This window comes from Nymphaea colorata, chromosome 7, assembly GCF_008831285.2.
Source record: "Nymphaea colorata isolate Beijing-Zhang1983 chromosome 7, ASM883128v2, whole genome shotgun sequence".
Taxonomy (NCBI): Eukaryota; Viridiplantae; Streptophyta; class Magnoliopsida; order Nymphaeales; family Nymphaeaceae; genus Nymphaea; species Nymphaea colorata.
In genome coordinates this window covers 15,723,693-15,740,392 of record NC_045144.1, presented here as the reverse complement: position 1 = coordinate 15,740,392, position 16,700 = coordinate 15,723,693, and the positions used below count along the sequence as shown (strand labels likewise).

The 16,700-nt window shown below is 37.8% G+C and overlaps 1 protein-coding gene across 1 annotated transcript; it reads left to right on the top strand.

Annotated features, from left to right (window-relative positions):
* The first annotated feature begins 5,367 nt into the window (after positions 1 to 5,367).
* LOC116257735 (ABC transporter B family member 11-like) lies at positions 5,368 to 15,825 on the top strand. Its single transcript, XM_031634703.2, has 13 exons — positions 5,368 to 5,761; positions 8,473 to 8,892; positions 9,844 to 9,898; positions 10,065 to 10,240; positions 10,533 to 10,754; positions 11,445 to 11,683; positions 11,771 to 12,296; positions 12,385 to 12,658; positions 12,765 to 13,431; positions 13,528 to 13,756; positions 13,916 to 14,182; positions 14,312 to 14,575; positions 15,013 to 15,825. Exons 2-13 carry the CDS (start codon positions 8,608 to 8,610, stop codon positions 15,655 to 15,657), a joined length of 3,849 nt encoding a protein of 1,282 aa, XP_031490563.1. The 5' UTR covers positions 5,368 to 5,761; positions 8,473 to 8,607; the 3' UTR covers positions 15,658 to 15,825.
* The last annotated feature ends 875 nt before the right edge of the window (positions 15,826 to 16,700 follow it).

Below are 16,700 nucleotides of genomic sequence, written 5' to 3'. Positions count from 1 at the left end.
TCTTAGCTCCGCCACTGTTCACATCCTCTTGATCATGAAAGTGGTTGATATAACATTTTTAATTTCCAATAAAGGAGCTGCTGGGAGATGCTCCCATCATTATATTTGCAAAACATGAATACGTAACCAATAGATTAAGATCTTGAAGGTGGTTGATATAGAATTTTAATTTGTATATAAAACGAAACGTGTCGAGATCATGCTCGACTTCTGGTCTTTAGTGAATTACATGTGCGGTTGATGAGGAAGAATGATTAAGCATCTCCGTCCTTCCTAAGTTTTGAGTTTGGAATCATTCAAAGCTCATACTTGCTTTTTTGCATTGTTTTAGGCGCATTGATCTAAATGCAGGACGTGCTTGTTTCATCAATGTCAATCTCTTTTTTTTTTTTTCTACAAATAAATGTGTATATTGCAGCCATCCCGCACAAGCATGCATGTTCAACAAGTGGCGAGTGGATGTTGCCTGAACCAGTCGCAGTTGTCGAGCTCTCTCGTTGTTGCCTTTGTAATGGTTTGTGCTAAAAAACCATGTTTGCTTGCGCAGATTTTACTAATGCATGCATCGGTCTTCGTGTGTATATATATATATATTCCATTGACTAAAAATTAATCATCTTACTTATGGTGCAACAACAATTCATGTTACTTTTAACTGATTATGATGTTTTGAAATCATAGATTTTTAATATATATATATATAGAGTCACTCAGTCATTTAACCACAACCGTTCATATTAATTAGATTGATGGTTGAAAAAAAAAGAAAAAAAGATATAAACTAATATTCGATGATGAAAAAATCTATCATTTTTTTTTATTTGTTTTTCTCTTAACCATCACTCATGCTGAATCAGACAGCACTCTTAAATGGCTGGATCATTTTGAAATGCTGGAGTCACCATGTATATATATATATATATATATATATATATATATATATATATATATATATATATATATATATATATATATATATATATATATAGGTTTTTATCTCTGACTGCTAGGCCAGAGATAAGAGCCAGACCCTTTAAATTGTTGATAAAAATATATCTTAAACAAAATAAAAACATCATAATATGTTTGTAAAAACTAATTTGGTATAAAGTTTTTTTAGTTCAAGTTTTTTACATAAAAAAGGTGGTTTATCCATTATCAAATTTTTATATTATATGAGTTGTTCAGTTTCACTTATTATAAGAGTGTGATCAAATTAAAAGAATGATTAACTTAATATATGTTTCCCACCAATATGTCATTGAGATCATATTTACAACACATATCAAAAAAAAGAAAGATCTTATGTGTGTATCTATATATATATAATCACAAAGACAATCTTTAGCTCTTCCTAATTAAAATATTTACCTGTATATAATCACAAAGACAATCTTTCTCTCTTCCTAATTAAAATATTTACTTATATGCACCATGTTTCTTAAGTTTGTTAATTCACCAGTGCTCATCTTTGAGTTAATTTTTGTATAAATCATTCAATATTAAAAAGTAATTATCAACAAAGATGATCATGTCTTACCTTAACATTCCATTGACCTGATCTCGAAACATCTTCAAAGCAGTCTCATTTTAGGTAGATATTTTACGTGCTCTTGTTCTTATTAATGTACATTTTCTTTTACAACGATGCTTCATAGATGGAAAGAAAATATACATTATAACTGTAGCTTATAACTGGCTACACCTAACTAGCTGGATGTATAGGGACTTTACCTTTGTCAGCTAGCCTGCTTCTCCTTCAATATGCTTTTGGAAAAGTCTGAGGATCATCTATCACTGGCATTTTACCGCGTCCATGTGTAATCTAAAAGTGGGATTTCAATTCCAAGTGATTCGAACACATTTACCACTCCCTTGATATGACACTCTCATGTACCCTCATGCCTCTATTGTGTCAGTATGCACTTAAGACTTAGTTCCATATAGTTCTAGTGTTGTAATATATATATATATATATATATATATATATATATATATATATATATATATATATATATATATATATATATATATCGGGTCAAATGAGTTGAATTCTCCCTGCCTCTACCCAGCAATTTGGTTTTATCTTTGATCCCCTAGAAAAGTGTGGCAGTTGGTACGATGGCATTTTTTGTCTTTTTTTTTTCCACCAAAAGAAATTAACTGTACATATTGTGATGTACAATGATTGATTTTATTGGCATTTGGCTTTTCTACAACTTAAACGCAAATATAGGTTTTAATAAAGATTTTTAACTCTATAGTTCAATATATATATATATATATACATATACATTCCAGTCAAAAATTCTAACACCCCACTAAGAAGTTTTAGTTCACAATGAACATTGTGGCATATGTTAAAGCACATATAAAGAGGGTTTTAAGGCTCCTTTTGATGATGCAGAAGAAAAACACTGTGCAGGATGAATTTTTTTTCAAGTTCGTATGATTTAGCAAATTTTACCCTGCATTTTTTTTTTGAAATGGGGAAAAATTCACCTTGTAGCATCAAACAGGGCAAATTTTACCCTGCATTTTTTTTTTTGAAATGGGGAAAAATTCACATGCAAAAAAGTCGGAACTATCTAGGTTCGAGTTTTTTTCACGAAAAAAATTTCCTGCCATACGATTGTAATTTTACCGTGCATATCTTTTCACGTTTATCAAACGGAACCTAAAGGACAGTTTCGAAACAATAACACGCTGTTATGGTTTCATGAATGTACAGGGAAGATACATGGGATGGTGTGTTATGGTGTCTCATAAAGCTGCCCCATTTTGTAGGGCAGGTTGAGGAGACAGTAAATAATATGTTAGTGTTGCTAAAAAAACCCATAAAATGACTGATTGTCATCGTTACTATGTTCATTGTAGGCTATTAACTAACTTGCAACTTTGCATCTTCGCACACATGATGCAGATAAAAAGCAAGGCGTAAGCACTAAAACCTTCTTGAATGGAGCCATATATGGTTACGTAAAAACAGCAAAACAGGAACTATTTTGCAATATATATATATATATCTATATATATGTATATATATATATATATATATTTGATGTGCTAGTCTCGCTTTTATCAAAGGAGCATAGCTGGTTGAAGGTGAAATTGAACTGGCATAAGTTTACTGACAACTTATCTTTATTTTGCCAGGGTGACCGTGGGAAACGTCCACTTCAAAAAGTAGAGGCATCAAAGGCAGAAGACGCGTGTTTTCAAGGAAAACATTTTGCTGCATTGAATTTGACCTAAAAAATATAAGCTTTTCCTCCATTGGCATTAACATACGCTACCTACTAGTATAAGAAAATCAAATACCAAAGAAAAGCATTCTCATCTTCTATCGTGGCTATCAGAGATGGACTTACCATGTAAAGGAACCGAAAGATCAACTAACCCTTCACCAGCAAAGTTTCACCTTTCTTTCCTCGGTCTCATGAGCTTAACCTCGTCAATAATCTCTCTCTCTCTCTCTTTATATATATATAAATATATATATATAAAGTAAACTAGTAGACTTTATTGAGATCATACAAATAGTTCATGCATGTTTTTTCTGTTCATATTGAAGTACTCAACAGAAAACTAATTTTATATTTTCCAGCGATCAAAGCCTACTTTTCCGATGTCGTGAAAAGTCAACTTTTACTATAAAGAATTGCTGCATGCTATTTATTTTTATATTTTACGGCGACCTGTCTCTACTCGCCAAGGTTCCGAGAAGTCAGCGTCTAATTACTGTGAAAAGTACGGGTAAATAGACGCACTTTGATGAATGTACTGGTTTGCGTAGACCGTTGATTAGATCTATTGTCAATTTAATAAAGAATCATTAGCTGCGCCTCGATCACAAGTTTCAACAGTCTTAGTTTGACGTTGAATTACTCATGCTTGAGCTCTTGTATCTATGTATATGAATCTTAGAAAGACAGTGATATAGGCTTAAAAGTTAAGGAATGGAATCCTATATGCGGGAAAAGAATATTAAGTTGACCTTCATAATGTATTGCCTCACTAACATGAAAACATATGTTTATGGCTTCCAAAAAGCATACAATTAGTTCAATTTTTTTTTATAATTATGAACAACCATTGAAAGTTATGACCACTTGTTGGTTCTGCTCCTTGAATTGCAATTAACCCTCTGTAGGTCCGGACAACTACGTTTTATGAGGCTGGCATAATAGAAAAGCTCAACTTTAATGGTTCTCAAATATACACGTTACATCAATTTAAAATTGTTCATGGCAGGAAGGAGAAACAAAGACTTCCCCCTTTTCATTGCCTCAACGTCTAGGTTTGTATTGGCTCGTGTAGGAAGTTGACGTTCATGGGAATCGAACAACGATTAGTCTTGTAAACCAATTTAAAATTGTTGCTTTTACAAAAAAAAAAAAAAAAAACCCACTTAAATTTTAGTGGTATAACAACGTTCAGGTAAGCGAGAAGTTCATCCCACTACCCGAAGCGAGACCCAAAGGCTCTCTCATTCCCCTTGCCTTCGGGGTTGTGAGCTGGCGTCGGTGTCAGCAATAACAACGATGTACCATTTAACTTGGATCTCGCGCCCTACCACTTTAAGATACAAAAACATATCACCCACATGAATCAAATTAGAAACTTGCCTTTATACAGGCCTATAATCTGACCAGCTATGCTATGCCCCTTGAGACTGTGGTATAACAACGTTAATACACTTATGTTAAATTAATTCTTTCATATATAATTCAAGGTGATTAAACAAAAAAAATATATTAAGCCTGTTTTGATCGAGAGTGTTTGAATGACACTTCAAAACTAGGTTTTGAACACACGATCTAGTTTTAAAGGCAAAACTTAGTTTCTGAAACGTCCAAATTGAGTTTGAAGAAAACTCAGCTCAGCTTTAAGAAAAACTGGTTTTGTAAAAAAGAGTGAAAAACTTGGTACCCTTAAAATATTCAAAAGCCACTTTTTGCATATATCATCCAAACAGAAAAAGACAAGGCTTTTAAGACTAATTGTAAAACTTGGTTTTCCTCTAACCCAAGTTTTTTTTTAAAAAAAAAAATTGTGTTAGGTGAGGGTTTTCATCCAAAAGACCCGTAAAATTTTCATTTCAAATTTGAAAAAAAAAAAAAAAAAAAGAGCAGCTAGGCTCGCGCTGCTGGCACAGAGAGTGGCCGCCTTGTCTTGACCAGCACCCTCTGCCTGGTCCGCTACGCTCATTTACTATCGGTAAGGCAGGCCGAGCTAGCCAGAAAGTGACACGACCCCGGCCGGTGGGCCTCGTCCCCTACCTCGAATTCTGCCCGCCCTTAAATACAGCATGGTCACGACTCACCTTGCGGTGACCATGTACCAAGGCACCAGCTCTCATTTAATGCCTCCACCGAGTGCAGAGCCAGTTGACCATCATTCCGGCCGAGTTGTTCCCTCACTGTAAGCCATCTCCTTCGCCACTAGGACGTGAACGGTGAACCAGTCACACCATGCATTAAGTCCACCAGCAAGTAGCAGACCTTCAAATACAACCACACCTCCATCGAAATTTCTTCACCAGCTATTCTCCAAGAAGACGACAATTCCGCTACTTGATCATCTGACCTCTTCAGATTCAACCACTCACTGATTGGTAATCAGAGCTAATTCCTTGCCTTTGCCTTTGCCTTTGCCTTTGCTTGCTTCTATATATGTCGCCCGGCAGAAGCGGCTCCTGCGAAGCGGTTGGTCTTTCATGTTGAACGTCTACTGTGCCTTTGCCATGCCACTCATGCGTGTAAGTGGTTTGAGTTCTGCCTCCTTCTATCTAGCTAGTTAGTTTCTTGGTTTTCCAGTGTTGATCTCAGCTTGTTTCTTCATAACCTTTTAAGTGATCTGTAACGCGAGGGACGCCTGAGAAAGAAGGGTTTCAGAGTAGATTTGGTTTGTTATTGGCCGTTTATGAATGCCATTTTCGGCATCTTCATCGACTGTCAGATGAATCCTAAACCTATGGGCGCTATTCATGTGGACTGCATGCTACTATCTTAAATTGAAAGTAATAATCGTAAGTTTAGCAGATCCTGACACAGCCTTATACCCAAAGAGTAAGGGGAAGGAGATGGGCTTCCCTCCCACTCACCGAGAATCATGAAAAGTGCCCATGGTGTGCCTTGCCTTTGTTCATCAGTTTTTGGCTCAGCTTCTCCTTTTTTTCTAGTTTTTGTTTTCTGTGGAGTTTGTAGTTTTTCCTTTTCCTGGTTAGGCGGTTGTTTGGAACGAGAGAGAAAAAGATTTAATGAGACAGATGAGCGGAAAAGAATGTCGATTGAGGCGCCGAAGAGTTGCACCGTTTACTGGTGCAGCTTTTGAGCACTCAGCATATTATTAATCCATCACCAAGAAGTTCATCGTCAACTTATTCCCTTCCGTCCCATGCAGTAAGCGTGTATTCTTGAAATCTTAGCCAAAACACAATCATAACTAGTTCTCTCTCTCTCTCTCTCTCTCTCTCTCTCTCTCTCTCTCTCTCTATATATATATATATATATATATATATATATATATATATATATATATATATATATATTTATTGGAGATGTGTTCTGTATCACTGCAATGTTTTCTTAACTAAAAATATAATGAACACCATAAAAATTCCGTGTGTATTTAATTTGAGTCCTTGAACTTGCGATCATTAATCACGATTTGACATGAAAGCTGTGTCTCAACCGACAGTTTTTCAAATTGAAACGAGTTAGACGTATGCCTTTTTTTGCCCTGACGAAAGTGTGGCGACTAATCTAATTGAGGAATGGTGAATAGTGTAGCCGAGTCTTTTTTTTTTGAATAGTTTAATTTCGTAAACTGTTTTGAGGGCCAACTTATGATCTTGAAAATTGTTAGCATTCATAAACACCCTAGGCCTTTTAGGGCAAAAGCCAATGTGCTATTGTTCTAAACCCTTTTTGTGGGCTTTATTGACTTGATACAATATAAAAGAATTGAAATCAATAGGCTGTTAGCTTTATATGTTTTCTTTTTTTTTTATCATTAAAACTATCGCAAAAGGTCCGTTAACGATCGCAAAAGGTCCGTTAACGATGAGTATAGTTTTTAATGACAAAATGCACTTTTTCTGATCAATTTTTAAGACAAAAAAATAAAAAAATCATCTACATTTCAATTTTCCTTTCTCTCTCTTTGTTCTTATATTTAGGGTCCTCAAATTTTATAGATTCTCATTTTATGGGCTCTTTCTCTCTCTCTCTCTCTCTCTCTCTCTATATATATATATATATATATATATATATATATATATATATATATATATATATATATATATATATATATATATATATATAAAATTGGGTCCACATTAAAAGTCTATTTTGGCAAGCCGGATCCGATTTAGATCCACATTCAAAGTCGATTTTGGCTTTTCTGGCTTTTCTTTAATCTGATAATTGCCCAGAAAATCAAATACCACGAGCCCTTTTGGCCAATCCATTAGCAAAGTGAAGGCTACTGGTTAGCTAGGTTTTGGTGTCAAAGGCGTTGATGGGTAGGAGTGCTCATTCAATCAACTTGGATCCCTTTGCCGCCATGCTCATCTCCATCCAATTTAGGTCTTTCAAAAGTAGCAAATCACCGGCCGGAAAAAGAAAACGGAAAATTAGGCTGGTCTTTGTCAAATAAAGTCGTAATAATGTGCTCCGATGACATCCGCAATATTGCCGGCAAGCAGCGCCTGTCAGCCTTTTAATTCCTCATCAATTCATCTGATGTTGACATTCATTTTTAAAATTTGATGGTGGAAAGACGAAACTGTTACTTTAATCGAATCGAGTATGCTCGGCTTCGATGACTAGATTAGATTTTGATTTTACAATATGTTCACGCAGTTACTGTGCATGTTTTTTAAAATCAATAACTTCACCAAAAGTTCTGTCTAAATTAAAAAGAAAATTACAAGATTTTGAGGGGTAAGAGCATTTTGACGACCGACTGCTATCTTTTCTTTTCTTTTTGAATTTTCTTGTCTTGGCAACGAATGTTCTTCATTTTTCTTTTGTTTTTTTAGAGATTTTACCTGTACGGATATGATGAAATCTAATTTTAGATTTGTTTATTTCACGTATAGATAAGTTTTTCCGTACAATAAAAAAAAAATAAAAACGCTTAAACCATTTAATTCTTTATATATGTGATCGCACAGACAGACCAATTATAATATATTTTACTGAACCATTTATGAGAGAGAGTCCAATTGATTTCTATTCGCCATTTATGTCAGAGAGGAAAAGAGGATTCATCCGACAGTGGATTTGACAGAAATCAAAACTCTTACTGTGGATTTCCTTAAATGCTATAGACAGAGGATAACCATTGCTCCTTCCTGTTTTTTTTTTTCCTTTTCTTGGGTTCTACAGCGTAATCATACTAAAACTGCTCTCCTCTTTCTATCCAGAAACTCTCTTTCTCATGAAATTCTCCTCCATGTTGCAGGACTCTTATTTTGAACACTGAATTCAGGGATCAACTGAAGATGGTACAGAAGCAGTTCTCCTTCTAACAAAAGAAAAAAACCAGAAGGTGACAAAAGAATCAAGGAGGGACTGGTTTTAAACTCCCAATTTGAAGATGGAGAAGGAGAACCACATCAATGGTTCATTTGAGATAGAGGACTATAAGGATTCAAAGAAGGAGGAGAGGGAAGGTGGTGGCAATGGGGGGTTGAACAACACAATCCCATTCTATAAGCTGTTCTCTTTTGCAGATTCACTGGATGTGATGTTGATGGTGATAGGCACAGTCGGGGCCCTTGGCAATGGCATGGGGATGCCCCTCCTGTCCATGCTTTTTGGGGACCTCATTGACTCTTTCGGCAAAGCAGACCAACACAATGTTCTGCACATGGTGACGAAGGTACAGCATATTGTTTTCATCATTTTATACTTCTTGGTCCTGCTGTTTATCAAGCACAGCCGAAGATGGGGCCTTTAGTTTTTTGTTTTTTATAATTTTACGAAATGAATTTAAAATATTCTAAGTTATTCTTTGAATCATAAATAAAGGGAAATGAGCTGATACGGCTTGATTGGTACCGGCTGGTATGCCGTATCGGTCAACAAACCGATACGAACATTGCTTCCTTCTCATATGCTTATATTAAAGGTCAGTTAAATACTTTAAATTTGACCTTCAGATTAGATTTGATGATGTAAATTATTTTTCCAGTACAAAATAGAAAAGAGATGCACAGGGAAAGAGAAAAGGAAGAGCCGCCAAATTTTAGATTATCAGCTACGTTGATAGTGAGTAAACTGTTGACTGTTGTGGCAAAAAGAAACATAAAGATGGTCTCGCCTGAAAGACCCAAATATCAGTTATTCGTTTATGGTTCAGATTCTAGGATCTGTGGCATAGATTGGACTCGTAGATATGAAATTTCTTCTGAAAATAGAACAGATGTGAATTCAAAAAGTGTGTTTTTTCTAAAAAAATTGTATTAAACAAAAATGTTAGTTTTAACACTAAATACTAGTCTAAATTCCACAGTTTGTAATGTCAGATCAGAAGCCCAAACCAAATTTCCATCATGAAGGTTTTGACACTAAAAATCAACGAACTTTAAAATGGAGGAAAGATTGAAAGGGTTGTTCTTTCAAGATGACTTGCACAGTTGCACGTCTAAAAGAAGCAATTTCTCATGCTCTTTTCACTTTGTATTGCAAACAACGCTAATATTATTACTACCATCAAATGCACATGACTAAAAAAATAATTTAATCTCTTAAGTAATTTGGTGTTCTTCATCTGCTTCTCGATTTTTTCTCTAGTTCTCTTCATAATTTTGCCTTTGTGGCTGTGTTTCAGGTGTGCCTGAAGTTCTTTTATTTGGGTCTCGGTTGTGCAGCAGCTGCATTTTTACGTGAGATCTGTTACCTACCCATAGAATTTCATTAGTTGCTAAGCCTTCTTTTCAAAATCTCTAAGCTATCTTTTCCAAATCTCTTATAAATTATTGAGAAAAGTTTTGCGCATGGCTCCTGAGAGTAATTCCGATGTATCTGTCTGTGAAATTATCGGGTTGGCAGAGGTGGCTTGCTGGATGATAGCAGGAGAGAGACAAGCAGCCAGAATCAGGAGCTTGTACCTGAACAACATACTCAGGCAGGACATTGCATTCTTCGACATGGAAACGACGACCGGAGAAGTGATCGGAAGAATGACTGCGGACACCATCCTCATCCAAGACGCCATTGGTGAAAAGGTTGGCCTACTTGGGATCTAGTACAAGCTTTATTTACAGGACTTCGATCATCTTAAAGAGGACAAAGTCTACCAAAGATACTGTCGCCTGAAATGATTTGAGAATTGATGATTAAGAAGGGTGAACGTAAACAGAAGTTTTGAACAGTGTCAAGCTGAAAGTCGTGAATCAAAGTCATGAACCTAATAATAGAGAGGAACTTACACAACAAAGTCCAAATTCTTGATCATTTCCTTATGTGGTTGACTACTTTGCTTCTGCACCTCAACACAAAATTTAAATCAATTTTCAGGTTGGGAAGTTTGTGCAGCTCATCTCCACATTCCTTGGCGGTTTCTTGATAGCCTTCACGAAAGGATGGCTACTTTCTCTCATTATGCTCTCTGGAATTCCTCCAGTAGTCCTTGATGGAGTGATCCTTGCTTGGGTAATTTCCAAGATATCTAGCCATGGACAAAAAGCATATCATGAAGTCAGCACCATTGTAGGCCAAACAGTGGGATCTATCAGAATGGTAAGCTCTACAGTCTCTTTGAAACTCAACCCTGTATAATGCATAATTCTATTTTGCAGTCAAATTAGATGGAATCCGCCCCCTTTTGTTACATCTCTTAATAGCAATGACCAACACGATCATGTACACCCTCTCTTGTTGTGAAACTGAAATCTCAGTTTATCCTATAGTTGTGTATTGCAGTCAACAAAAAGAAAATGTCCTTGATGAATAGTTGGCATATATATGATCGTTGTATCAAGCTGCAACACAAGGGTGTCATATTTGAGGTCACAAGTTTTCTGTGCGAGCTGGGGTTAGGCAGAACCTGTCAGTTTATACCGAGAAAGAGCCTTTCTATTTTGAATTCTTGACTTCCTCCAACTTGAAGGTCTTGAGTCCAAACACACAGTCAGGTAGACGGAGCTTTCTCTGCCAAATGCACAAAGACTGCTAGAGCTAGAATCATAGTTCTCAGTATACATTTCTAATATTTTGGTGTTCAATAATCTACATAGTTTTACATATTATAACTTCTACAAGCATATTCATAGATTTGAATATTAAATGTATGGTTCTTATGATGTTATTGGTCTTTGTCATTTCCCCGGCAATGTTATTCTATCCATGTAACATGGGTGCTCGGGGACGGTTCTATTGTGAGTGAATAGAACTTCAGAACTGATTACTTTTTTTTTTTTATGTTATCAGGTGGCATCTTTTACGGGAGAGAAGCAGGCTATAGCCAAATACAACGAGAGACTAAAACCTGCATATAAGGCTACCATTTATGAAGGGGCGGCTGCAGGCATAGGACTTGGATCTATTTTGCTTATCATATTTGCTAGCTATGGGCTTGCTGTGTTCTATGGTGCCAGACTGATCATTCATAAGGGTTACACTGGTGGACAAGTGGTCAGTGTGATGGTGGCCATTATGAATGGAGGAACGTAAGTTCTGTTATTTATAGAATCATTATTTCAATACCATGAATATCATGTTATTAACTGAGTCTATTGCTTCTGATGTTGAATCAGAGCTCTTGGCCAAGCATCCCCATGCATGACTGCTTTTGCAGCAGGGAAAGCAGCAGCATACAAAATGTTTGAGACAATAGAAAGGAAACCAGAGATAGATACACATGATAAGAGCGGCATTGTTTTGGATGACATAAGAGGAGATATAGAACTGAAAGATGTCCATTTCAGTTACCCAGCAAGGCCTGATGTTCTCATTTTTTCTGGGCTTTCACTTCAAGTGCCAAGTGGTGAGACAGTCGCTCTGGTTGGTGGCAGTGGTAGCGGGAAGTCCACCGTGATCAGCTTGGTACAGAGGTTCTATGATCCTCAAGTCGGTCAGGTATTCATAGATGGGGTCGATTTGAAGAAGCTGAAACTTAGTTGGATCAGAGAGAAAATTGGTCTTGTCAGCCAAGAACCTGTTCTGTTCACAACAACTATAAGAGAGAACATTGCATATGGAAAAGCGGGTGCTACATTTGAAGAAATCAGGACAGCAGCTGAGCTTGCAAATGCTGCAAAGTTCATAGATAGGATGCCAGAGGTGAAAGAATTTTGCGAGTGACTTATTATATTTGACCATAACTGCTCTTGTGGCTACCGATGCTAATAGTTGTTATACATGTTATCAGGGTCTTGACACAATGGTTGGTGAACATGGAACACAATTATCTGGAGGACAAAAACAGAGGATTGCAATTGCAAGGGCCATCTTAAAAAACCCAAGGATTCTTCTTCTAGATGAAGCAACAAGTGCACTGGATGCAGAGTCCGAGAAGATGGTGCAAGAAGCCCTGACAAAAATTATGGTAGGCAGGTCCACAATTGTTATTGCGCACCGCTTAACCACCATAAGAAATGCTGACATGATAGTAGTGATGCACCGTGGAGAAATTGTAGAGAAAGGTAGGCTTGCTGTTTTCTTGCTGAATGAGAACGTTTCAGTAACAAGCTACGTATTCGTTTGTGATTTTGTTTCAGGAAGATAAATTTTTATTTTTGCTCTTAACAGGTTCCCATGCAGAGCTGATTAAGGATCCTGATGGTGCATACTCGCAGCTTATACGAATGCAGGAAATAAGTCAAGTCAAAGAAGAAGTTGTTGCTGATGCTGATGAGGTTGGTGCCAACTTTGATGCCAACAGTGCCCCAAGTAGATCCGAAAGTATGAGATTCGGATTGAACAGATCCATAAGCAGAGGATCCTCACTGGGATGTAGTAGCAGGCACTCCTTCCCAATTTCCTTGGGTTTGCCTGGAGCTCTGAGTATTCACCATGCGGGTCCAGTCTATGATAATGATGTAGGCATTGTCTATGAGAAAACCAATGAGCATGTATCGCTCTCACGACTAGGTCGACTGAACAAGCCAGAGCTTCCAGTTTTGCTATTAGGTTGTTTCGCTGCAGCTATCAATGGAATCATATTCCCCTTACTTGGGGTCGTAATGTCAAGTATCATAAAGACATTCTTTGAACCACCCCATTTGCTTCGGAGAGATGCAAACTTTTGGGCACTAATGTTTGTGGGACTGGGACTTCTGGCTCAGATTGTTAGCCCAACACAGATGTATCTATTTGCAGTAGCAGGTGGCAAGTTAGTGAGGCGCGTCCGAGCTCTTACATTTGAACATGTAGTACACCAAGAAATGTCTTGGTTTGATGAACCAATAAACTCAAGGTATGAGACAGAGAAGGAATTCATTCTAAACATAGCTTAGAATTCATAATAATCTACCTGAACCCTTCATCACCATTAAATTGATTCTATTTTCAGTGGAGCAATTGGTGCAAGATTGTCGGCAGATGCAGCAACTTTGAGAAGCCTTGTTGGAGATGCATTGTCACTGGTGGTGCAAAATATTTCAACCATCATCGCAGGGCTTTTGATTGCATTCATAGCCAACTGGGAACTTGCACTTATAATTCTGGGATTGATTCCTATGATTGGCTTGCAGAGCTTTTTCCAAGTTAAATTTTTGGATGGATTCAGTGCAGATGCTAAGGTTTGCTTCTGCACCCATTCTCTTTCTGTCTAAATATTGTTTCCAGTTGCGTCATAGTGTTTAAATAAACTCAGTCGACTGAATTTTAATCTCACGCTGGAACAAGCCTTGTAATGTCTGTTGGTGATTATAAATATCATGATCCATTGTCTGTTGCAGAAAATGTATGAGGAAGCAAGTCAGGTGGCCAATGACGCAGTTGGTAGCATCCGAACAGTCGCGTCATTCTGCGCCGAAGAAAGAGTGATGGAGCTGTACAGGAAAAAATGTGAGACGCCAAAGAAGAATGGGATTAGGCTTGGAATTGTCAGTGGCCTTGGATTCGGCTTTTCCTTCTTTGCACTCTATTGTGCATATTCACTTAGCTTTTACGCAGGCGCTCGACTTGTACAGGACGGCAAGACTGATCCAAGCAAGGTTTTCAGGGTACTGCCTAAAACTCTCATATACAAGACCATCTACATCACCATTGTTGAGATCCATTTGATTATTCAACACTTCCACAGCATACTCACTTACTGACTGATTCACTCCTGTCTTGTTTCATATGTTCAGGTTTTCCTCGCTTTGACAATGACGGCCATGGGGGTCTCATTTTCAAGTGCAGTTGCCCCTGATTTGGCAAAGGCAAAGGCTTCTGCTGCATCAATCTTTTCAATTCTTGACAGAAAATCAAAAATTGATCCCAGCGACAATTCAGGCCTTACACTTCCGACTGTTAAAGGAAACATCGACTTCCAGCATGTTAGTTTCAAGTACCCAACTCGGCCGAATGTTCAGATCTTTAGGGACTTATGCTTGAGCATCCCCTCTGGAAAGGTACCCTCCTCTCCTAAGTCATTCAATAATTGCTAAACTAAAAGGAAGAACTTGTCCATAACCTTGAACGTGTGTGTATATATAATGTATGACGAACTGAGTAAATATGAAGATATATGTATTGATTATGAGTTTGCATGATTTATGAAGTATAACGTGCAATAGTACTTCTAATTGAAACGAACAAAAACCAATTTCCATAATTTTCTTATTTTTGTCCACATTTAGACCATGAATGTAAGAATCACATAATACAAAATAAAAATTACTCAACTTTTACATGTAACATTATTTTTATACATGATCTCTACGTTGATTCCTACGTTTTAAAAGATGATTATTGAACTGGGGTAGTTGAATCTTTTCACCAAATCAAGCACACATGACATAAACGGTTGGTTCCCTGCTGATCCAAAGTTGGGCCTATTTTTGAGCAGACGGTGGCGCTGGTTGGGGAGAGCGGCAGCGGGAAGTCGACAGTCATATCTCTGCTGGAGAGGTTTTACGAACCAGACGCCGGCCGCATCCTCGTCGACGGCATCGAAATCCACCGTTTCCAGCTGCGGTGGCTTCGCCAGCAGATGGGTCTCGTCAGCCAAGAGCCCGTCCTCTTCAATGACAGCATCCGCGCCAACATCGCCTACGGCAAGCCCGGGTCCGTAACCGAGGAGGAGATCGTGGCCGCCGCCCGTGCCGCTAATGCCCATGGCTTCATCTCGGCGCTGCCTCACGGCTATGACACGCCCGTTGGGGAGCGCGGGGTGCAGCTCTCCGGCGGTCAGAAGCAGCGGATAGCCATCGCCCGGGCCATCATCAAGGACCCCAAGATCCTCCTCCTCGACGAGGCCACCTCCGCACTGGACACCGAGTCGGAGCGCATCGTCCAGGAGGCTCTGGACGGGGTGATGGTGAGCAGGTCCACCATCGCCATTGCCCACCGTCTCTCGACCATCAGCGGCGCCGACGTCATCGCCGTTGTCAAGAACGGCGCCGTCGCTGAGCAGGGCACCCACGAGACGCTCATCGGCGTCAAAGGCGGGCTGTACGCCTCGTTGGTGGCGCTCCACAGCGGCTCCCCTTAGGCGTTTGCCTTCTCTTTTTTCCTTGTCATAAGGACACGGCCGCACACGATATGCTCGTAAGGGGCAAAGGACCCCCGAGCATCGTGTATGTTGATATTACTCTATGATAGTAGTTTTATTTTTCTGTATCATGAACAAACTCTCAGCTTTAAAGGGCACTTTATCTAAGCCACATCTGTAATACGTTCTCAGTTTCAAAGCCGTCTCTCATAGTGTCGGTACATTCATGGTGATAGAAACTCTCTCAAAATTTTACTTCTCAAACCAAGTTGGTTAAGTAATTTGATTTTAAAAACATAAAATAAAGATAAACAACATGTTTCATTAAAGTACAATAAGGTTTCATAAAAATTCAAACGCCAAAGGTTGACTTTTTTTTTTGGGTTTGTTAGCTCTATACCTGCATGAAAGAAATAAAATCTTGTCTTTCAATTCATAATACCTGTGAAATGAGAAATAAAAGAGTTTAACATATAAAAACTTATAAGTATATACCTATAAACAAGTAAAATCAAGTTGACAAGTGATCCTATAGCTTTAGAAATAAAAGAGTTTTACATAAATATGTCGTCGTGTAGATTTAGATCATATTTAACTTTAAACAAATATCCTATAGCGAATGCCCTTCCACTTTAAAAATTGGTTAGATTTGGTTCAAAATTCAAATTCGGATTGGTCCGACACAACTCCGAAATTTGATACTGATGGGATCCCGATTGTGAAATCGGATTTTGGATTCAAATTCAAATATGACTTTATTCTAATATGGATTTGAATTTGAACATGTGAATATACGTAAAAGTAGATATTGTTAGGAGTTATCTGATTTGAATTTGATCTATTGACATCATTAGGTTTGGGCCTCTTCCTAACATTCATGTAATTAGGTGTGGAGCTAGAAAATTGTTCGACTTCTTGAGATAACTTATAAAATATGCCATTTTACATTTGATGTTCTTGCAAAGAAATGAATGATTATTAAAACTGTAATGGATCTGTTAATGGCAATTCCTATACATGCTTTGTTAGAATAAATCATATTG